General features: G+C 39.7%; 1 protein-coding gene across 2 annotated transcripts; it reads right to left on the bottom strand.

The window, feature by feature from the left end:
- Positions 1-1,661: 1,661 nt before the first annotated feature.
- Znf329 (zinc finger protein 329) lies at positions 1,662-15,474 on the bottom strand. 2 transcript variants are annotated; one of them, XM_032894433.1, is made up of 2 exons: positions 15,442-15,474; positions 1,662-5,667 (listed from the first exon to the last, which is right to left on the bottom strand). In XM_032894433.1, exon 2 carries the CDS (start codon positions 5,657-5,659, stop codon positions 4,028-4,030), a length of 1,632 nt encoding a protein of 543 aa, XP_032750324.1. In that variant the 5' UTR covers positions 5,660-5,667; positions 15,442-15,474; the 3' UTR covers positions 1,662-4,027. The 2 variants fall into 2 exon arrangements, with proteins under 2 accessions (XP_032750324.1, XP_032750325.1); XM_032894434.1 differs by lacking the exon at positions 15,442-15,474 and adding an exon at positions 15,025-15,161.
- Between the last annotated feature and the right edge of the window lie 8,405 nt (positions 15,475-23,879).

The raw sequence follows: 23,879 nt of genomic DNA, 5'->3' as shown, positions 1-23,879 counted from the left end.
TCTATGAATAATGAAAAATGTCCTTAAATTACAGAATAGAAGTGAATGAACAACCTGGTGAGACTATCAAGAACCACTAAATAGTCCACTTAATATTTAAAACTTGAACACTAGTCTATTTTATCAGAAATGACCACTAATGCTTTTGATACCTTTGGTTATCAAGCCTAGATATAAGCTTATACTTACGTACTTGTTCTTTTCTTCAGCTAGGACTTCATTACTTATATTCTAAAACCACTTATCTTTTCAGAATCATAGATGTTTTCCTGTAAATGGACTTTCCCTTTCACAAAGTTTTGTTCTCCACACCTGCCTCTGCAATGAAGCCATTTCTTTCACTGCTGCTCATGAAGAAGTTCCATCTATGATTTAATTGCTCTTCCCTGTAACTCATATGGTGGAAGGTTTCTCCTCCCTAAATCTTAACCTCTTGTCGCAGGACATCACACTCCTCGAATGTCACACATGTAATTGCCTTTCATTCAGAAAGGAAATGAGTGATCAAGCTTTTTAAAACTGTAATCAAGTCTACCCAATATAGACACCCCCATCCCTCTTCTCGTCTTTATATTTCTCCCAGGCATCAACCACCATCTGATACATGCTGTGCATTTATTTTTTTCTCCCCTGCTGAATTGTAAACAGCTGGTTCTGCTTTCTGCTACAGTACCAACTCTTACTGCATGTACTCTATACAGTTGCTGAAGTAAGAAAGACATGAAGTTGGACCAGCCTAGTGAACAATCTGCAGGCAGGCATACTTGAGCACCGATAATCTGAAAAATCAAAAGGATTTGGGTTAATAGTAACTAGTTAAGATATTGACCTTAATTATAAATGTTTCCAATCTCCATTTTGGACATGAAACCCTGCTCTGGCACTGCCACATTCTTGTGCTGTGGGCATGCTTTATGGTGCTGAAATATGCCTTCTTGGCCAACCAAGTAGAAGGGGATGGGATTAAAGTTACAGGAAAGTTATTCCATCATTTCTGAGATTTCTTTTCACAAATGGCTACTCACTCACAGAACTTATTTTATTATTATTTCTTATTGTCAGGGTCTCACTACATAGCCCCTAGCTGTACTGGAATTCACTCTGTAGACTAGGCTGACCTCAAACTTAAGAGAGCCATCTGCTTCTGCCTCCTCAGTTCTGGCATTAAAGGTGTACACCAGCACGCCCATGAACATTCATAATATTTAAATCTCTAAACTATTATTAGAATTCAGGGCTGTTAAAATGGTGAATGCACAGAGGTCAACAGAGCCAAGAGGAATCTATTTTTCCTTAAAAATAAATTTTATAGGTATGGAGTAGAAAGGGTTGGTTTACTTAACTTGCTCGGTAAAAGGACACACTTCAGTAAGGAGTCTAAAAGGAACTATTGAGGGAAGTATATCACCTACAGATAATATAACAAATTACCACAAAAAACATGGCTTAAAACCACACATCAGTTATTGCAGTTTAGGACTTGAATCCACTCAATCTCAATAGACTAATAAGAACAGGGATAGTTCCTTTTGGGGAGACTTTGGGGAGAATTCATTTTCTTGCTTCTCTGGCTTTTAGAAGCCATTCATATTGTGGATTCTCCAGCCTTAAAATCAGAACAGTAAGTTAGGTGCTCCTTAAAGTCAGGAAAAGTAAAATAAATGTTTATTCTTTAAATATTCTACCTTCACTTCTCCATCTGATTCTAGCCCAAGTTCTCTACCTATTTAAGGGCTGTGTGATTAAATGGTACTCATCCTGATATTCCAGTATACTCTCTTGTCTTTTTCCCTAACCATTCTGGCCTACCACCAAAAATTGTCCAGGCTGTACTGGAAGTCATCTGGAACTCTCCCAGTTCAAATCTCACCTTTCCCTCTTTAGTCAAAAGTGTCCATCTTCTACACAGTAGTTATTTTCATGACGGCAGTTTTTCCTGATCTGAGAAAACTAATTTTAGAAAAGAACAAGGGGAAAGAATTCACACTCACACAAACCCCATGTGGACTCACTACAACTTCAGAGTGGATGCCTCTTCCTTGAGGTGCTTCCCTCAGGCCACAGCAGGCTTAGTGAAGATTTCCTGTTCCAGAATCTGAGATGTAGGATCAAGAAGCAGGGACACTACTAACACTAATGGTACATGCATGTTTTACTTGAGAGTAACAGACACCAAAGTGCTTGGCCTTAAGTGATACAGACAGTCCACTAGGTGTTTGCTAATGCCTTATTCAGACACATAACATTATAGAGACAATCTGCAAGTTACAAATGATTGTGTGCTCTGTCTGTGCATGTGTGTGCATCCCAATCACAGTATTCTTAATATTCTGAAATAACTGTTCCAAGGGCTACTTTTGTAGGATGTCTAACAGTATCTTTGGCCTCTACCCACTAGGCACCAGTACCTTCCCATCATACAAGTGCTTAGAACCGAACCCAGGTCTTCTGGAAGAATAACAAGCACTCTCTACCACTATCTCTCCATCCCCATCATCTGATAACCATCCTGCTGTCAAGGGCATGCATACAGAAGACTAAGTTGTCTAAACTTCCTTACAAACCTACTCAACAGCCTTAATCATCTCAAAATAGACTTATGATTCTCTCTCCACAGGAATCAAAAGATAGAAGACAGGATCAAGTCAAAATTTCCAGGAGGAATCAGAGGCCTTTGAAGCTTTCAACAAAACTGTCTAGCTTTCAGTCAGCTAACACTACCCTAAGCAAGGACATGCTAGGATTATTCTAGATTTTTCTGTAACTTTCTCTTCCCTATCCTTAGACTCTTATACCTCTCCCTCCACAATGCCATAATCTTTATATCCAAAATTCTAAAAGAAATTATTCTAGGCTTTGGGATGCTCTGATTCCAAAGAAGTGTCTGTCAATATACACCTGGAGCTGCTTATGGCTTCCTGTAGCCATAATCTAGCCTTTATAGGATGTCTGACAGTATCTTTGGCCTCTATTCACTGGCGAAGATCCAAGAAAACTCCAAATTTGTTTCCTTTAGCTTCACTTTTATATACATTACCAAATTATTATGTAAAAAAAAGCATAAATAAAAGGGAAAAAGAACACAATTGTAGTCTCCTAAGAAACCACTTAACACCATCATCCACTGCTAACCTACAGCCAAATATGAACATGTTTACATGATTGTAATAATAAATCTACTTTTATGCCTTCTTTTGCAATGATCTAAGTATTTTTAGGATGGCAATGAAACCTTTGGATTTTGCTTCAAAGGACCTGAATTCTACACAAATTAGTATCCAAAATGATCAACAACGGTGAAGGCAGGTGATAACTGAAATACAATTCAGTATTTTCTTGTTCAACACCTATAGCAATGGATCCTATTTCTTAGAAGCAGCCCTTTCCATCATGAAGAATATTTTAGTCTGAAGAGGGACAACTTCATCTCAATCACAAGCAACTCCTATATCCAGTTTCACCTCATTAAATGAGTCATCTGTGTTTTGGCAGCACCATAAAACAGAAGTGCATTCAAACAGCAAACCCTGCTACATCCTGTGGTGGTTTGTAGGGCATTGTGTGAGACATCCCACCACTATGCCTTTGTGGACAGTAAAAACTCCTGACAAAAGTGTTGCTTCCAAATAACACTTACAAACTTTGACTCTAATAAGCATTTGCTTGTATACAATAAGATGATACTATTAAAAATGTCTCCTACTGGTTACCTACTGAATGAATTCACAGGTTCTTTCCAATTTCAGTATCCTGTTGTAAAGATAGAGGGGTATCTCTAAGAAAATGCCTTCCTCACTTATTTCAGTGTATGAATTACATGTTTGGTATAGGCTGAATCATCCCTGAAGCCTTTACTATATTGATTACCATTCGATCCTCTCTTCAGGAGTTCCCTAATAACAGTATAATGCAATTATAGAATATGTCATATTCAATATTTTTATAAAGAATTCTTTTCTGTTAGCAAGGGAAGTCACATCTGAAGACAAATCCTTTGTTCACTCAAGAAGAGTATGGCACATGTCCACTATGTTTCCGTGGGCTGCTCTTCAAGGTGTGTTCTCTGATGTCGGGCAAGACACCAGCTCCTTCTAAATATTTTTCCACAGTGAGGACACTGGCTGGGACCCTCTCTGTTATGAAGTCTCTGATGTACTACCAGGTGAGTGTTCTGCCTGAAGGACTTTCCACACTTCAGACACTGGTACGGAGTCTCCTTAGTGTGAATCCTCTGGTGTTTGGTCAGACAGGAGCTATCCCTAAAAGCTTTACCACACTGATTACACTCATAAGGCCTTTCACCAGTATGAATTCTCTGGTGCCGGATAAGTCCAGCGATGTTCCTGAAGAGTTTACGACACTGGTTACAACCATAAGGCTTCTCACCAGTGTGAATCCTCTGATGCCTGATGAGATATGCACTCTCAATGAAAGTTTTCCCACACTCTTTACACTCGTAGGGTTTCTCCCCAGAATGAATTTTCTGATGCACAATGAGGTGAGAGTTGCGATTGAAGGATTTTCCACACTCTACACATTCAAAAGGCTTCTCTCCAGTGTGTGTCCTCTCATGCTGAGTGAGGTATGAGCCATCTCGGAAAGCCTTTCCACACCTGCTACACTCATAAGGCTTCTCACCAGTGTGGATTCTGAGATGCACAGTAAGGTGAGAGATGTCAGTGAAGGGTTTCCCACATTCATTACATCTGTACGGTTTTTCCCCTGTATGAGTTCTTTGATGCAAAATCAGGGATGAATTTCTGTTGAAAGTTTTTCCACAATCTAGACATGCATAAGGCTTCTCACCTGTGTGAATCCTCTGGTGTTGTGTCAGAGCTGATCCATCACTGAAAGCTTTCCCACACTTACTGCATTTATAGGGTTTCTCTCCTGTATGAATCCTTCGATGTACAATCAAGTTGTAGTTCTTGGAGAATGATTTTCCACAATCATTACAGGTATAAGGTTTCTCACCAGTGTGAGTTCGATGGTGTAAAACAAGAGAAGAGTTCCGTTTGAAGCATTTGTCACATTCAGCACATTTATAGGGTTTCTCAGTAGAATGACTTCTTTTTTCATTAAGAGATGAGCTCAAGGCCAAGATGTCCCCAAAGTCTTTACCTTTGTAAAATTTCTTGCTTCTTTTTTTAATTTTTTTATCACAAAGGGCAGTGGTAAAGTGGTTTATAGATTTAATACTTTCTGCGTATTTATAGGGTTTATCTCTCGTTTGGTTTCTTACAAGTTGAGTGACTTCCATGGAAGGATGGATGGCTTTTTCACAAGCATCATCATCACCAGTTCCCTTAAATGTATAATTCTGGGGGCAACTATGTAAGGTTTGGTCACAATCAAAAGTTTTAATATCTGAGTTAGGAACATGGAAGCTGTTTGTTGTAGGAACTCTCTGAGATGCTAGAAGGGCTGAGTTTGTACTCAAATGTTCCCCCAAATTATGATGGTCACAATTTGCTTCCTGAGCCTCTGTTTTCTCATCAATTAAAGGAGACTGCCTTGAATTTCTTTCCTGGTTCTCACAGTCCCAATTGTCACCTAAAATGGGGAAGCAGGGACCCTCTCTTGTAAATCCTTCCATTTCTACCTCAAAGGAAACACTTTCTTCTTCAGGAACATTCTGAGCTATTATTTTCAGTCTCATGTTCCATACTGAAAAGAAAGAAAAAGACACATTAAGTAAACACAGATATATGTGGAAGAAAATGAAAAATGATAATGGGGTGAGTATATTTCACTTGTTTTCTTTTTCAAATTGTTATCTGTAAAATACAGAGTTCAAATAAGGGTCAAGGACTAAAGCCAAGAACAGATTCAAAAGAAGTGGCATTACATTGTAATAGTCTCAGAGAACAGGTCAAAGAAATACTCTGTAAGGTACAGGTGAGACAGAGGAGCCAGAAATCTCTGCTCACGCTGAAATACCATCTTGACCACTGCCTTCTTGTCCCCATCACCAATGCCCCTCATCAACTTCACAGTGTATTTACAAAAATATAGAATGAGGAGTTCTTGCCCCAAATCTATGACCAGAGTTCTGCTTTCATGGATGAGAAGACAGCACAGGTTAACAAATCTGAAAGATTTGTATCTATGTTCTAAATCCATTAGAGACTATCCTGCAAAGTTGTTGTGAAAATTCAATCATGTCTAAGGCAAGGTCAAGGATAAAGAATGAAAAGTATTTGAAAAATGGCTCCAGAGCTCTTCACCACTGTTAATTTTTTTCTTACTACATTTCCTACTCTTTATATGTCATAATATTAAGACAATGGGGTCCAATGAGATGGCTCAATGGGTAAAGGCACTTGCCAAACTGAGAACCTGAGTTCAATCCCCAGTGAAAGGAAAGAACTAGCCCACAATGTTGTTCTCTGATTTCCACATGTGCCAAGGCACGTATGCCCAGGCTCTCAATCGACCCAATCAATGTGAGAAAAAATTAAAAGAAAGACAACTGACTCCCTTTAAAGTAAAATTAGACACTTAACTCAGAACATGTATTTTAAGATGATAAAGTCTTTCACATAAAACCAACGATTAAAGTACAAAAGATGCTTTCATAGATAGGACTGACCTTAAGCAACAGAGCTTAAGAAGCAAAAGCCATATAGACAGACTAACAAATTCATCATCAACACTAAAATTTTCAATAAAACAAAATATAATAATAATATACAAGTGGAAGGTAGAGCCAAAAACTAAATAATGATAAAGATTATCACCCAATATCAACAAAGAACGCATACAGAAATGCACAAAATGACAAAAAATGCATTTTATCCTAATGAGAAAATAGAAACCCTGAAAACAACAATCTTCTCATTCTGTCAGTCATTTGATTACATCTTCTTGTTGTTTTGTGTTTTGTTTTCATTTGACTTGGTTTGGGTTTTGTTCTGCTTTAGTTGTTAAGACAGTCTCACTAGGTTGCTCAGGCTCATCTCAAACTTCCTGGGATCAAGTGGTCTTTCTGCCCCAGCTTCTTCATCATATGACTCATAAACTATAACTCTAAAATCAAAATGGGGGAGTGGCCTTTGCTTATACTCCCAGCACTTGGAAAGCTGAATCTAGATGACCAGGAAATAGTTAGGGGACCACCCTGTGTCACATAGTAAGTTTGAGGCAGCCTAGGCTACATGAGACCCTGTCACAAACAACCAAATATGCAGGCAAACAAACAAAAAACCCAACACCAGATGTGTATGTGTGATACGAGTAAAATGAAAAAAGAAATCCGGAATTGTAAATCAGTGCTGTATATGCAGCACTTGGGAGGCAGAAGCAGGAGGATCACAAGTATGAGGCTAGTCTACTCTACATAGCAAGTCCTGGATTACCAAAGGTTACACAGTAAAGCCCTGTCTATAAATAAACTAATTAAATGAATAAATACAAGTATGATAACATACTTAAAGCTCAACTAGCACACATGTTAGTTAAAACCTGCATTTATTCAATCCATATGGCTGGATAATTTGGTAGCAGCTGTTAAAACATAAAACTTTACTTTCCCTTCCATCATGAAAATAGAATCATGGTTATTACCTCAGAAACATAAGTCTTAATCAGGACAAGCGAATAATCAATACATACCTATGAAATAACCTTTTTTCTAATTTATTATCTTATTTTATGTGTATAAGTGTTTTTCCTGCATGTATGTCTGTGTACTACATGCATGTCTAGTGCCTGCAGAGGCCAGAACATGTGGATCCCTAGAACTGGAGGTACAAATGATTGTGAGCCACCATGTAAGGACTGGGAATTGAACCCAGGTCCTCTGGAAGAGCAGCCATTGCTCTTAACCACTGAGCCATCATCTCTCCAACCCCTTACTGAAAGATCTTAAAATAAAATTAAAAAGAAAAAAAGAGGAAGGAAAAACAGACCAGTAATAGCGAAGATGAAATTTAATACAACTGGTCATCATTACTCAATACCAAAGTAGAAAAACCAAGAAAGGAAAATTTCTTTCAAAGTACTGAAGACAAAATCTACAGGTTCACCAAGATTTGGAAATGAGAGTAAAATAAAAACAAATTCAGAAAAAGTAAAAACAGTTCTTCAAAGGATGGGGGACTAAAGAAAGGAGGAAAGGGAAAGAAAAAGAAATGATAAGTGGACACATCCATTCCAATGCTGAAACAAGAAAAACAAGAGTGCTGACCAGATGGGGTCACAGTGTAATACAATAGTAGTAATGTGCGTCAAAACAATTGGAAGAAGAAATCAATATATACAAACAGAATGAAAGGCTTAGTTCCTTTTAAAAATGGAAATTCAGAAAAACTGCTAGACAGAGACACGCAGCAAAAATGTTCAGGAGCCAGCCTTATAAGCCAGATGAAAAGCCATGTATGTTGAAAGCCAAATGTTTTCTAAGCATATGTGAAACATTCCCTTAACATGACCATAAACCAGACCAAAGAGCACACTGAACAAAGGCCAGACAACAGCAGAAGAGACCAGTCTACTGGATACAATGCGGTCAAGCTAACAACCAATCAACAGAAAAATGCCAAAGACAAAGCAAATAAAAATGAAAACAAAAGCAGTAGGTAAAACAAGCTTTTACTTCTTTGGAAAAGGGAAAAAGTACTAACCTATTTCTCAGTAACATAATGAAAACCTTGATAAAAATTAGAAAATACCTGAAAGTAAGCAAGAATGAAAATGCTGTATCACAAAACATGAGACAACTCAGGCTGAAGTAAACTTAGTTCTTGGACAGAAAGTATTAGTCTTTAACACTTACAGTGAAAAAGGAAGACCACAGAGTTAAGAATGTTATCTTGGAAGAGTGCTTGCCTAGTATGTTTCACACCCTGTGTTCCAGCCCCCGCATCAAAAATAGTAACAATGATGAATGCCTGGGTGTACTAAAGTATAAGCTGCAGCAGGCTAACAATCATGAGGGCATCCATGACCTCTATGGATTTTTCTCCAAGGTGTCACATTATATAAACTATTAATGTGAATAGCGAAACTACATCTGCAGCTGTGTGTAAAGCATGTTGTTTCCAGAATGCCTCTGCTGGCTACAACAACACAATCATCCACTACTTCTAAATTCATTTGGATGAACCATAAATTCCCATTGAGTGGTGCTCCGAAACAATTTAATATGCACATTGTTCTTCCACTAAAAAGAAAACTCAAGCTTGGGCACTACCTTTGTCACCTTAAAAGACAAAGGGAGGAAAAAACTGCTTGAACATGTAAAACTTAAGGCTTTTTATGTAATTGTGCTTTTACCACCTACTCTTAACTTGACTAAAAATAGAACAAGACAGAACACTAGTAAGTTCACTTCTTACACTATAGTACATTTATACATCGTCCCATGTGTGAACTAAATGGAAAACATATTTTTACATATCAAATACATTTAATAAAGTAGGAATTTCATTGCAATATCAAGGATTCAAAGCAGAAATACTAACATTCCATATAATGTACATATAATGTACTACTACATATAGTGAGATTATTTTTCAAGCTAAATTGAAAATGCACATTATATAAAGTTTAGCAACAAACAACCATGGAAACATGGAGACATGCTGCACCATCCATCAGTTAAAAAACTCAAAATACAAAGCAGGCGTGGTCATTCCTGTCACTGAGGGGCAATTTCATTTCCTATCCTAAAACAAACCATCTCGACTAGTAGATTTCTGCAGATTAATGAGGAATAAAACACACATTTCTTTGCTGGCTAAGCCCCTCAAGGATGATGGATAAGCAACCACAAAAGCAGGCACTGAATGGCCAGAATTGTTTGAAATGGGGTTCTTATTCCTGGGGTTGGCATTTCAGCAGGACATGACAAATGTAACAAACAAACAAAATGTACCATCTCCTAGTTGCAACAGGGAACTCTGAAGTGACTAAGTGTCCTGGTGTGCCTATGCAACCCTTTCCACTTCCTCTCTTACCTGGGAAAAAAGAAACTGGAAATGCAAATTCTAAGAGAGGGTTTAAAGCCTTAAGCAGTGCCAAGGTCAGGCAATGCTGACCCAGCTCGCCCAATCGCTATGTTCATAGGGTTTCCTTTCCCTCCATGCCATCAGGGCAAGCAGTGAATGTTAAGCCCCGGGACAGAATGAATGTAAAAACTATGTCTGGCACATACACATTCAGCAGACACAGGTGGGTTATGTAGAAAATCTGAGATGTTACTTGCAGAGTGACAACCTCAAAGTCTGTAAAGTCACACTGCTAGCCAGATGTTTCAGTTAACAATGCAAGCTCCTAGGCATCCTCTTTTCCTGTGAATTTAAGTCACCCATCTTCAATAACTGCTTACTGGGGCAGGGGCAAGGTTGGTTTGTTTTTCACCTGCATCTCATTCCTACAAAAACAGCAATAAACCTTGTCCCTTGTAGAGAAAAGATAAGGTACAAAAAAAAAAAAAGTTTGACTAGAAACTAGAACTGTATTTAAATAGGAAAACCGTAATGCTAGGGGGGAAAGGAGACACAAAGATCACACACAGATTGACTTAAACTGTATAACACTAGTGACAAACTACACAGATGCATGGTTATCTCAACCAAGAGACTGCTGAGTGCACAGCTTAACATAATGATTAAAGAAAAGACAACAACACACACCACGTTCTTGGCAGGCTGTACTGACTACCTGCCCCGCCCTGGAAACCCTTACTCCCCATGATGAAGAAACTCCAAGTTTGTTGACAGCTCCTCTCAGTGTTTCACCTGGTTCAGAGCTTCCTTGCCCAGGCTCCATGAAACCCCCCATCTCCATCCTGCAACCTCCCTGACACCATTTCTATACACCACCAATCCTAGAATTACCACTCAAATATAATTTTCAATTCAGGTGGACATCTGTAGCTTAGGGCTAACCTTCATCCCACAAATTCTTCATGGGCAAGACTGTCCCCATCCCTAGTACCTTCAACTTGACACAAATCTATAGAGGAGTTGCATACTAGGATAATTTCAAGGCTTGAAGGGCCCCAAGAACATACATGTTGTTACAAAGAAACCTCGGAAGTCTTGGTGATTGAAGAAGCTTTGCTTTCTTTTTTATATTCGTCACTGATTAAGAAGCCTCTCTGTGAGCTTCTTGTCACCAGTAATTCTACAAAACCCTTCTTGTAATAGGGGGCATATTAAGCAATATGGTATAAACATATTGCTTTGGTATAAACACATCTGTTACATGCTTAAGAAAAGCAAGCAAAGTTTACCAGTAACGACAACAATGCACAGAAAGGACTATCACATGGAAAAGAAAAAGAGGAATCCCATCCTCAGTGAGTGCACAAATCTTCAAATACGCATATTTAGCACTGGCTGTGCTGCTCTCACCTGCTTCCTAAACTCTCACAGAAGCCAGGTAGCAAGGCACAGTGAGAGAACCACATGGGGGGATGTTTCTGTGAGAACTGAGCTAAAGATCCAAAATGGACTGGGACAGAGGTGGCAGGAAAGAGGAAAGCTGCAGCCTTGATTCACTGTCGGTAGGGAGACTGAGAACAACGCATTTATACACAACACAGCTCCTAAACCTGTTCTGGTAAATCCCAGCGAACAGTTTGGGGTCCACTGAGGCTTGCTTGCTCATCCTAAGGCAGGCTCACGGTAAACTATTAACCACTATATTATCATTATAAGGCACTATATTATCATTATAAGGCACTATATTATCATATAAGGGAAGAGAGGAGAGGAGGAAGGAAAAGACACACTCTAAACAACTCCTCACCACACCCACCTGTGCAAAACAATCCCAAGGGTCCCCTCTCTCTGCCGCAATGCCCTGCTCACTCAGCACTACAGTAATATGCTCTAATAGGATTGCAGTTAGATCACACACATTCCAACAAGTATCAGTTCATTTTGCTTTAAATACAATGGAGACAGAATCCATCTCCAGGGTAACACTGGAGGATCAGATACACACGAATACACAAGTCAAGTAAAACACATATTTGTAAAAGGGAAAGAAAATCCCAAGAAATATTAGAGAATAGATAAAGTATGACAACAACCTATGTTTTTTTAAGGAACAAAGCAAAGATCTTGTCTAACTTTAAATTGCTTTCTAAATTCAAATATATAATAGTCTCAAGACTCAATTACAGAAATTTATACCTCACAGTCCTGGAGTCTGGGAAGTCCAAAAGGACGGTCAGGTTTGGGTAAGGGCTCACTTACTAGCTTACCAAAAAAAAAAAAGATGCTCAATATTACTAGCCATGAGAAAAATGTGAATTAAAGTCATATCCATTAAGATTCAATAATCATTTCCTCATCTATGTAGCTATTCTACATGATAGGAAAATTGTGACATCTAACACTAAAATACACTGAAGAAAAAAAGTATTACAAAGTATTAAAAAGAAATAGAGTATTACAAAACTATAAAATACATATACATTCTAGAACATGGATGAGTCTTGAAGATGTTTTCTAAGCCAAAGAAACCAGACACAAAGGACTACAGATTTTACAAATAGATATATGGAATGTTCAAAACAGACCAAAAAAGACTACATCAAAGAGAAAATGGAGAAGATAAAAGTGATAGTTAAGGAATTTGAGTTTTCTTTGGGGGGGGGAACTGATTGAAAAAAAATGTTTTAAAATTGACAGGCATGGTGGCGCTGGCCTTATATCCCAGCACCTAGGAGGCAGAGGTGGGTAGACCTGTGAGTTCAAGCCAGCCTGGTCCACACTGAAAGTTCCAGCCAAGCCAAGGTTGCATGGTGCGACCCTGTCTTAAGAAAGAAAAAGTTTAAAAAGCTGAACTATACACCTTCAGTGGATGAACTACGTGGTGCACCCACATAGCCAGGTTTTTGTTATTGTTGTTTTAAGTGTGTTGACCCACCAGGATCAGACCTATTTGCCTACTCACCAGCTGACACTTTGATAGTACATTAAAAGTTCAGGAGAGAAATTAACCGTTACAAGGCTGTACTGAGCTTGTGGAGAAAGCGTTCATCTCCCAAGTGCTGGAATGGTAGGCACTCATCACCATGACTAAGAAGAATGCATATTTCTTTTACTGCTTTTTCAGATGAGAAAAATATTCTTATTCCTAATTCACATACATTCTCACACACTTATAAAATGATACAGAAAAGACTTATGGGGCAGGGATCTCCATAAACCTTAGGATGGCTAAAATAATGTAGCTCAATGACAGTGACTGCATATACAAGGTGCTTAGTTCAAAACCAATCACACACACACACACACACACACACACACACACACACACACACACACGGTGGCAGGGGAGAGTGAGAGAGAGAGGTCTTAAGGTAAAATACTAAGAAAAGATATAAAGCAAATACAGAGCTAAGGAGCTACCCAAGTTACCAGGGTAAAGAATTTACCTAAAAGACAGAAGGTATAAAGCACACCAAAATAGAAAGAAAAAAAAATCTAACATCTAACTATACAAAAACGAGGAAAAAACAGGAAGATTGGGCATTTGAAAATCAAAAAAGTAACAAAGAATTTAAAGTAGCATCCCCAAGAATGATTTACCAATGACAGCAAGCACTTTAACCACATGATCAAAGATTGACCACTACCAACTTTATGTGTTTTACTTATGTAATTATCTGCAAGGCAAGAAAAGGATTGTTGATGTCAGTATGAACTAAACAAAGGCACACCTCACAAGATAACACCTTATGTCTTTTAAGACATAAGACATTAGAAGACATCCATCAAAACATTACAAAACTATTGAAGAGAAATAGCATTAACAGTGGAAGGTGACTGAAAAGACAAACTTAATGACACACATGATCCTGGAATGAACCTTCAAAGAAGCCAGTTTTAAAAAAAAAAAAAATTTAAAAAACATAGTTATGGGGTTGGGATTTAGCTCAGTGGTAGAGCGCTTGCCTAAAGCGCAAGGCCCTGGGTTTCCCCAGCTCGAAAAAAGAACCAAAAAAAAAAAAAAAAAAAAAACATAGTTATGTAGAAGTTGTACAATGATTGGCCCCAACAACATTCTATCACAGATCAGAGTCGGGTATGAATTCCAGGCCTCCTCAAGGACTAAACAGGCAGTTAAGGTTGTTGGTAGAGACATTTTTTTTTTGTAAGTTTTATTTTTATTATGTGTATATGCGTGTCCATGAGTGAATGCCACCTATGTTTCGACACTCTCTAAAGCCAGAATAGTGCATTGAATACCTGGGTGAGTCCTTTGGGGCTAGAATTACAGGTGCTATACACCCAAAACTTGGGCGCTGAAAACCAAACTCAAGTCCTCTGAAGAGCAGCAAGTGTTCTTAATCACCAAGTCTCTCCAACCCCACAAGATTAGCATTATTTTCAGTAATGGGAGGTTGGTAGGATACCCACTCTCCTTTGCTCATGGAAAGGGGGGAAAAAAGGCTAGGTTCCTATTTTAAAGAGAATCTTCACTAAAGGATTTCAAAGTGTAGTGTCAGAATATTCACAGTATTACTTCTAGTAATCCAGCCTACACACACACTCGCCTGCCTGTGCTACATTCGTGTATGTAAAATATAGTGTCATGTGTTTAAGAGAAAGGAAAGGCTAATGTAGCAAAATGTTAATACATGATAATCTGAATGGTTTCGTCATTATCTACTAAATTATGCCTGCAATTTAGCTGTGGGTGTGAAATCTTTCAAATTAGAAGACTAGGAGAAGAAGGCAGGGGGAGAATGGAGAAAAAGTTGTTGGAGGAGTATGGACAAAAAGCGTGTTTCTCCAGGAAAATAAAACCATAGAAAACCAAGGGAAAAAATAGCAAACCGACCACAAAGCAGGGGAAGGACACATGAACTTCCCTGGGGAGGTAAGGAGGGGCAGTTAGATAGAGGATGGATGGATGGATGGATGGATGGATGGATGGATGGATGGATGGATGATGGATGGATGATGGATGGATGATGGATGGATGGATGGATGGATGGATGGATGGATGGATGGATGGATGGATGATTTTGCAAGTATCGGTAGAGTGAAGGGAAATCACCTAGAAGATTCCACGGAAAACAGCCCCGCCGCTCATTGGAGCCCGGCAGCCAACTCGGCCCGAAACCGGCAAATCTGAAGGGCCCAGGCGCCCAAAGGATTTCGGCAAAACCTCCGAGAACGGCCGGGCTCAAGACAAGGACGCCATAAGTAACCCGCCGGAAAGAGCGGGACAGCCTCACCCGAGAGGAGCGTCTACACCAGCCAGACAGGAACCCCTCCGACCCGGGGGCGTGCACACCCGTGAGGACAGCGGTGTTGTCGCTCACACCCTCTGGGTGAGCCCGAAACTCCCACAGTCCGCGTGAAACCCGACGCTCTGCACGCCACCCCTCCAACACGCCATCGACTCCCTCCCGCTAGACACTCAGAGGGGTAACTAAGAAACAGAAAGGTGCCGAGGTGCGGAAGGACTCACTACAGGTTGCCGGTGGTAGCCATATTTGCAGCAACTGCGCGTGCGCAGACGCCGATCCTGTGACGCGCACGCGTCCTGGAGATTAAGCAGCCTTGACCGCTATGCACTCTGATCCGAGCGTATTGCACTGGTCCCTGCAGCTGCGGAGAGGCAGGCGCAAGGCATTGCGATCGGGAAGAAAGGTCTCCTCACCTTTATTTACGAAGTTATAACTAAGTTATTGATATGAATAACTCGCGGATATTCATTTTCTACCACGATTCTGTCTTTTGAGAGGGTTGGCTCTGCGTATGAGGCTCTCCTACCTCAGCAACTCCAGGACTCTCCCAATGTTATAATTTTGGTCTAGAGCCTTATTTTTATTTACTGCATAATTTAACAAAAACACGATTATAGCTGAAAATACTAACATTCAGCCAAATACACCTCTTTTCTTAACAATCATTAGTGGAAATCTGCTATTATTTTCCTTATGTGCATGAGTGTTTGGCCTGCATGTGTCAGCGTCACATGCCTGCGATGCCCTCAAAACCAGAAAAAGGTGTCAGATCCTTAAGGGCTGCAGTTACAGAGAATTGTAAGCTATTGCGTGGGTGCTGTGAATTGAACTCCAATCTTCTGAAAGAGCAATAAGTGCTTTCAACCACTTTCCCATCTCTCCAGGACCATGCCAAAGGTATACTTCACCAATATCCTAGATGTTTCTGAACACAGACAATTTGATAATGAAGATTAACCAACAAAAAAAAAGTTATAACTGGATTTCGCCATTTTGAACACAAGAAAGAAACTGTCTTGTGGTTTGGTTTGTTTTAGTTTTGGTTTGCTTTTAAGAAAACAGTACTGAATAGATGGGCCAGCAGATAAGAGCACCCTGGTTGCACTTCCAGAGAACCAAGGTTTGATTACTAACACCCACATGACAGTTCACAACAGTCTGTAACTTCAGTTCCAGGGGATCTGTTGACCTCTTCTGAAGTCTGCAGGCACTGCATGTAAGTGGGGCACAGACAAACATACAGAAAAAGCATCCACACACATAAAATAGAAATAAGTCTCTACAAAAACAATAATACCAACAAAAGCAGATCCGAGTTGTAAGTGGGAAAGCGATCTGCTACGAGGGACTGTTTAGGGTGATAGAAGATTTCTGCATTGATTGTGCTCGTGGTTATAGAGCTGGATTTGAAACACACTGAACTGTTAGGCATGGTGGCACATCCCTTTAGTCCCAACACTTGGGAGGCAGAGGCAGGTGAATCTCTGAGTTGGAGGCCAGCCTGGTCAGCATAGCAAGGTTCAGATGAGCCAAAGCTACAGGGTGAGACAGTGTTCAAAAACAAAACTTGATCGTTCCTCAGGTAAAAGTGCTTTATGCAAACTTGATGGTGAGTTCCATTCCCAAAGCCATATTTAAATAAGGGGACGGGAAGCCCAGTACACTGGTGCACATCTTTGTATGACTTCAGTACTACCACGGTTAGATGGGAAAGAGGATAGAAGAAGCACCAAAGGCACAAAGGTCAGAAAGCCTGGGTTTTCTGAGAAGACAGCTTCTCAAATAAGAAAGATGCAATGGCCTATCACTCAGTCTTCTATCCATCTAGACATGTATACAGATGAAGCCAGGCAAGCACTGCCCCCTCCTCCCTGTTTCATAGGCTAGGTGAGAGAAAAGGACATTTCAAGACTCTCACAGAATTAGATGTGTGTTTTCCTATGGGAGAGGTTTCCTTTCTGTGACATCTTAAATAGACTTGACTGAACTGCTCACCCTCCAAAGAGGTGGACCAGAACAAAACAGGAGAAATGAACTGTTGCTTCCATTGATAAGGAAGGTGCTTGCAGCTGCCACATTCACTAGCCTGACACTTACCATGACCCAGCCAATAAGGATATGCAATGTTGTAGACAAGAAAAAACAAGGCTCCAGCAAACAGCTAAGAGATGAGCAAGCCATCACAGGCTACTAACAAGGAAGACCAACAGACTGCTGTAGAAGATGAAGGCCCTTTGCCCAATACAAATGAGCAAACACAGGAACGGCAGTTAGAATGGCAAACTTAAAAGCTTGAGTCTTAAATTTACAAACATACCACTCAAATTTTTCTGAAGGCTGGATGGTTAAGTGAACAAAAAAATATTAAATCAGGAAACAAAGCTTTGTATATTCTTATTGGCAAGGGTGAAAGATTTCAGATGAAATATTAAACGGGGCATGGTAGTACATACCCCCCCCCCAGCACAGGTGGAGGCAGAAGAATCAGGAGCTCAAGGTACGTCATGAGTCAAGGCCAGCCTGCAATATATAAGACCTTAACTTCAAAAAACCGAAACAGCTTAATTCATAAGGCACTACAACATTTGTAAAGAAAACAAACAAAAACCTGGGCATTCATGTCTGTAATCTCGTCACTCAGGCTGTGGAGGCAGAACAATCAGGAGTTTAAAGCCAGCTTCAGCTACAGGAAACCCTGTCTACAAACAAACAGAAATATAAGAGAAAAAAAAACAGTACAAAACAAAATAGCTCACAGAATATAATGTTGGGGCCACCAAGGTCCTTGCACTCCCAGAGAAGCACTAAGAGAACCAGTCATGTTAATCATGCAGAGTGTCTCCTCAACAAGATGAGATAAAATCAAATACCTACCTACATCCTATACAGAAAGCTGAGGGTGAATTATGTTAATGACCTAGTGACCTTTTTGCTATCTGTGGAAGCAGACCTCACTGACCTTTTGCTATAGAGGCAGACCTCACCCAAATTCCCCAGAATGCTTATTCCAGACTCTTCCCTCCCTAGACCATTACCCAACACCCAGATCAATGGCAACTAGCCCTCTTAAACCTAGAGACACATGAGCTTGTCAGTTCTACAAGCACAGGACAATCTGTGCCTAGGAACCTAGTTGCCAGGGTCTGTTGGTGCCAAAGGAAGGGGGCAGGGAACAGCCAAATTCCTGTCACTATCTGGATGAGAAAATCCAGGTTTAGGAGCATGCTTTGGCCCCTTCTCAGCTCCAGGCCAAGTCTGCATCTCTTCAGAATGTATACTTTGACAGCAGAGAAGTCATACTATACTGGATGGAGTTCATATAAATGTAAAATGGTCTTTACACAAGGCACATCCCTTTGGACCTCAAGACTCTCAGGAGATAGACTAAGTGTGCTAAGTTTAGAAAAGTTTTTTCTAGGAAAGATTCCTCTCATGCATTTCAAAAGTCATATAGAAGGAAAATGACAGAAGTAGGTTCTTTGATATGTTGTTCTTTTCTTCACATCCTAAACTATACGCTGGCAGGGGCAGTGAGGGAAAAGACTTTCTACAACACTCAGCCTTCCAGAGACAACATCAGAGAACTCATACTGAGAGAACTGTACTGTGTACCCAATGTACAAAAGTCTCTAGGCATGCTTGCTTCTTACTCTGGGTATTCAATGTAAGAGGATTCATACTGGAGAGCTCTCTGTGAGGAAAGTTAATTTTGTAATCTTTAAACAATAGCTTTATGGTTTTTTTTTTAAAACAAGTTCTCATGCATCCCAAGCTGGCTTCAAACTCGTATGTAGCAGGGGATAACTTTAAAGTGCTTACTCTCCTTCCTCTGCCTCCTGAGTACTGGAATTGAAGATAATAACTTTAAATACACAGCTTTTTATTTTAAACCAGGAAATTCAAATATGTTAGAGAAATATCATCACACATGGAAATAGAGTTGAAATTCATTTTTATTTGCCATTAGTGATAAACTATAAAGGGGGGAGTTGAAGTGATTTTTTGGACCATAATCAAATAAATTACCTAAATGCATGAAGACTGTCAACATGGTTTCTTCAGTCACAGACAAGCATTTCCTTACTACAAACCCCTTTGTTTTGCCTCAAAAAACACCAACTAATGCAACTCAGGGTCTGATGATTGTCTGATGATCAATGTCTGATAAAAATTATTGCAGTGGCTAATCAGTTTGCAAGCAAATGCTACCAACAACAGCATATATTTCTTCATCATAGATAATCAAAAAACCACCAACAGAGATCATACATCCCTTAGCATATTCCTCAGGATCAATGTGTATATGATTGTAAAATATTCAAAGAAAGCTGAAGATGATATCATCAATTTCTGCAGCATATTCTGTTTTCACTGCAAACAAATCAGAGTATAATAACTTCTCAATGTGTTTGCTGTCAGAAGCATTACACTATTTACTTAGGGGTGCAACTTCTTAGTTGTAATAGCAAACCAACATCTAGGCAGAATTAAAGACATCCCATTGCCTTGTAGTGTTCAGATGTCAAGAATAATGATAAGCTCAACCAAAAGCCCCTAAAGAAAAATGGAGAGTAGACATAGCATTGGTTTCTGCCCAGAAATCCTAAGTACTAGAAGACAAGAAAAGATTCCTTCCAGTAACAAAAGGACAGCAGTTTTAGAATATTATCCTCCCTGAAGATAACATTCATACATGAGAGTAAAAATGTTCAAACTGGCAGAGACTCAAAAACTATCTCTTTCAAGAAGAAATTCCCCAAGAGGACATAACAGTAATAATTTATAATGATATGTGAGCCTTGTCCCAAAAGACATGTAACAGGACTGCTATCTATAGACATTTTAATCCTAAGGGGAAAAAAACTACAAGCACTTCAGCAGCCCTTCAATACTAAGGGACAAAATGTGGTAGAGGTACACAGTAAACTACTGATACAGTAACTAGCATAAACTTAAAAACATTGTTGAGTGAAAAAGCAAGGTGCAAGAAAATGAAAAACTATTTAATAGGGGATAATCAAGATAGTGGTTACCTTTATTCTGTACAGGGATTTTGAAACTTGTACAGTTGTGATCTATGTGATGGACACATACATATTTCTATATATTAAATTCATTGAGGGAATTTGGAAGGATGATTCAGCAAATAATAGCACTTACTACTCTTGAAGATGACCTGTGTTAATTTTCAACATCCATGCTTGGTGGTTCATGACTCCCTACAACTCCAGTTGCAGGAGACCTGATAACTTCTTCTGGCTTCCATGGGTAACCATTTGTTCATAGTGTACACAAACTCATACGGGCGCACGCACACACACACACACACACACACACGCACACACACACACACGTTTTTTTTTTTAAATCCACTGAAGCTGGATATTATGATAGAGGTTTCTAATCTCAGCAGAAGGGAAATCAGGAGTCATGAAGTCATGGTCATCTGAGCCTCACAGTAATTTGAAGTCAACCTAGGCTATATGAAATTTTGTCTCAAAAAAAACCAATGTCATTGAGTTGCAAAGATGAGAACTTTATATTTTTACTATATATGTCTTATGTATGCGTGTATATATCATATATCCAAAAAAGCCATGTGTATGTTTTGCCTGCATGTATGCCTGTGTACCACATGCATGCCTGTAGATCTCTCCTGAGAGACAGTCAGAATACAGCAAATACATAGGCGAATGCCAGCAGCAAACCACTGAACTGAGAACGGGACCCCCGTTGAAGGAATCAGAGAAAGAACTGGAAGAGCTTGAAGGGGCTCGAGACCCCATATGAACAACAATGCCAAGCAACCAGAGCTTCCAGGGACTAAGCCACTACCCAAAGACTATACATGGACTGACCCTGGACTCTAACCTCATAGGTAGCAATGAATATCCTAGTAAGAGCACCAGTGGAAAGGGAAGCCCTTGGTCCTGCTAAGGCTGAACCCCCAGTGAACGTGATTGTTGGGGGGAGGGCAGTAATGGAGGGAGGATGGGGAGGTGACACCCATATAGAAGGGGAGAGGGAGGGGCTAGGGGGATGTTGGCCCGGAAACTGGGAAAGGGAATAACATTCGAAATGTAAATAAGAAATACTCAAGTTAATGAAAAAAAAAATACTCGAGTTAATAAAAAAAATAAACATTTTCAGAGAAAAAAAAGAAAACATTTTTGGTTTGCTTTGCTTTGCTTTTTGGGGTCAGAGTTCACTATATATCACAGGCTAACCTAAAACACCATATGAAGCTCAGACCGATGTTGAATTTGCCACTCTTCTACCTCAGGATCCACATGCTGGCATTACAAGAGTTGGCTGCCATGCCAAGCCATTTTAAAACTAGATGCCAGGGCTGAAGAGTTGTCTGAACAATTAAGAGCATTTACTGCTCTATCAGAGAGCTGAAGTGCAGATTCCACCACCCACTTTGGGTTGTTCACAAATTCCTGTTCCAGGGGATCTAACATCTGCTTCTGCATGTACACGTGCACATATACACACAAACAAATACACATAAAAATAAATCTTTGGGAGCTGGATAGATGACTCAGTGGTTACCAGTGCATACTGTTCTTGCAAAGGACCCAAGTACACTTTCCAGCACCCATAACAGGAAACATTACAATTACCTGTGTCTCCACTTCCAGGGGATATGCTGTCTCTGGCCTCTGCAGGCACCTGCACTTATATGTGCATTCACACTTGCACATACACATGATTTTAAAATAACAAAACATCTAAAACTAAATATCCATTGATGAGACACAGAGATTCATGCTTCAATTTTAAACAAACCCAAACAAAAAGCAAACACAAAAATGAATCTTGTTTTATAAGTGAGACTCTGTAACTATTAATAGCTAGCCCACGTCGGACTAACACTATCAGAGAATTTGTCATTCATATGCCTGGAGAGTTAGATCAAAAATACAACTATAACATCAGTATGATCTAGCAGTTCAGCAATCACTCCAAACACTAATTTCCATCTTTCCCTTAGGCTGTCATCATATTGGTTATCCTTTTTTGTTAGTGTGTATGGGTGTTTTATCCACTTTCCCACCTGACTCCCCAAGAAGACCAAAAGAGGTTGTCAGATCACCCTGGACCTAGAGTTACAAACAAGTATGAGCCACGATGTAGGTGCTAGTAACTGAACCCAGGTCCAGTGGAAGAGCAGCAAGTGTTCTTAACCACCAATACATCTCTCTAGCCCCATATATTATTTCTTGTTCTCATATAGCACTTAATTATATCATAGCTGCAGCATAGGCAGAATGTACTTCTTTTGCATTCCTATGGTTACTTTAACTCCATTACTACAAACTTGATATCTTAAAGCAAGAGATAAACCTTAATAAAGTTTTTTTCTTGCATTCTGGAAACCATAAGTATAAAATCAGTAACACTGTCTAGAATTAAGGAGTTGACAGGGTTAAGCTCCACAGGGAAGCTTCAGGAGAAAATTAATTCCATGCCTCTACCAGGTCCTGGTGGTTGCTCTCATTCCTTGATTTATGGATACATAACTACAACCTTTGCCTCTGTGGTGACAACACCTTCTTTAGTGTATGTATATGCTCTGCTTGCCTCTTACAAAGTCACATGGCTGCATGGGTAATCCAGGATAATCTTCCCAACACAAACACATTTAATATATATGCAAGGTCTGGTCCTTTGTGAGAATAATAGTCATAGGTTCCAGGGATCAGAGCCTGACAATTTTAGAAGCCATTTTCTAACCCAATATATTTTCTAAATCTTTAATCAAAACTATAGACTTCCCTGTTTGTGCTCAATCATTTAACCCAATTGCCATCAAGATACCTTTCAGTGAGTGGTTCAGATCAGAGAAGCATATAGATCTGTGGATTAATCACAGAGACAAGGGAAACAGAATGAAGCCATATGGCTACACTGAGGACTAACCCCTGCTGCTGGACTGCCAGGCATCCTCATTGTGGCTTCCTAATAGGGCACCTGGACAAGGGATGAGTGAGGTGCTCTCACACAGGAACCCTAAAGATGTTCCTCTCACTCACTAAGAATCCTTTGAAAGGCGGCTTCCTCCCTAATTAGAGGAAATACTCACCCTTTCTTTCCCCTTACCTACCATGAAAAGTCATCTTTCCTTTCAAGCACTCTCCAATTAAGCTTTCTGCCAAGATTTCCATCTCCTGACTGTTCCTTGGACACTGAGACTTCACTCAATTAAAGATCTCAGCTATCAGTAAGTCCAGAAACTTACACCATAAAGTGCCCTCAGATCCAAAAACTCAACTTAGAGTGTTCCCCTAGAACAGATGGGTTTCACTCAAGCTGACCTCCATATTGACTGTGACTATCTTCATCCTTGTTTGGTACAACAGAACCTGGTGCCCTGATTAGATGTCAAAATGCTGGCTATTCTTTCCTAAATGCTCACAGCTAAGAAGAAGATGTGTCATCTGTGGCCAGGAGGATCTAAGTTTGTGTATAAAGGACACCTTTCTGATGGTAAGCAGAATGATGCCTCTTTTTTCCCACTGAAGAACATCCTAACCCAAAGATCAGCAATTATGAACATCACCTAACATGGCAAAAGGGAATTCACAGATGGAACTGTGTTAAATATCTTGAGACAGAGAGATTATCTTGAATTACTTGTGGGAGTCTAATGTCG

The sequence above is a fragment of the Rattus rattus genome, chromosome 2 (assembly GCF_011064425.1).
Source record: "Rattus rattus isolate New Zealand chromosome 2, Rrattus_CSIRO_v1, whole genome shotgun sequence".
Lineage (NCBI taxonomy): Eukaryota > Metazoa > Chordata > Mammalia > Rodentia > Muridae > Rattus > Rattus rattus.
Note: the sequence above shows the minus strand (reverse complement) of the source record. Positions and strands in the feature narration are given on the sequence as shown.

What these genes read in the sequence shown, in the direction of transcription:
- Znf329 (XM_032894433.1), bottom strand. Translation starts at nt 5,659, where the DNA reads ATGAGACTGAAAATAATAGCTCAGAATGTTCCTGAAGAAGAAAGTGTT.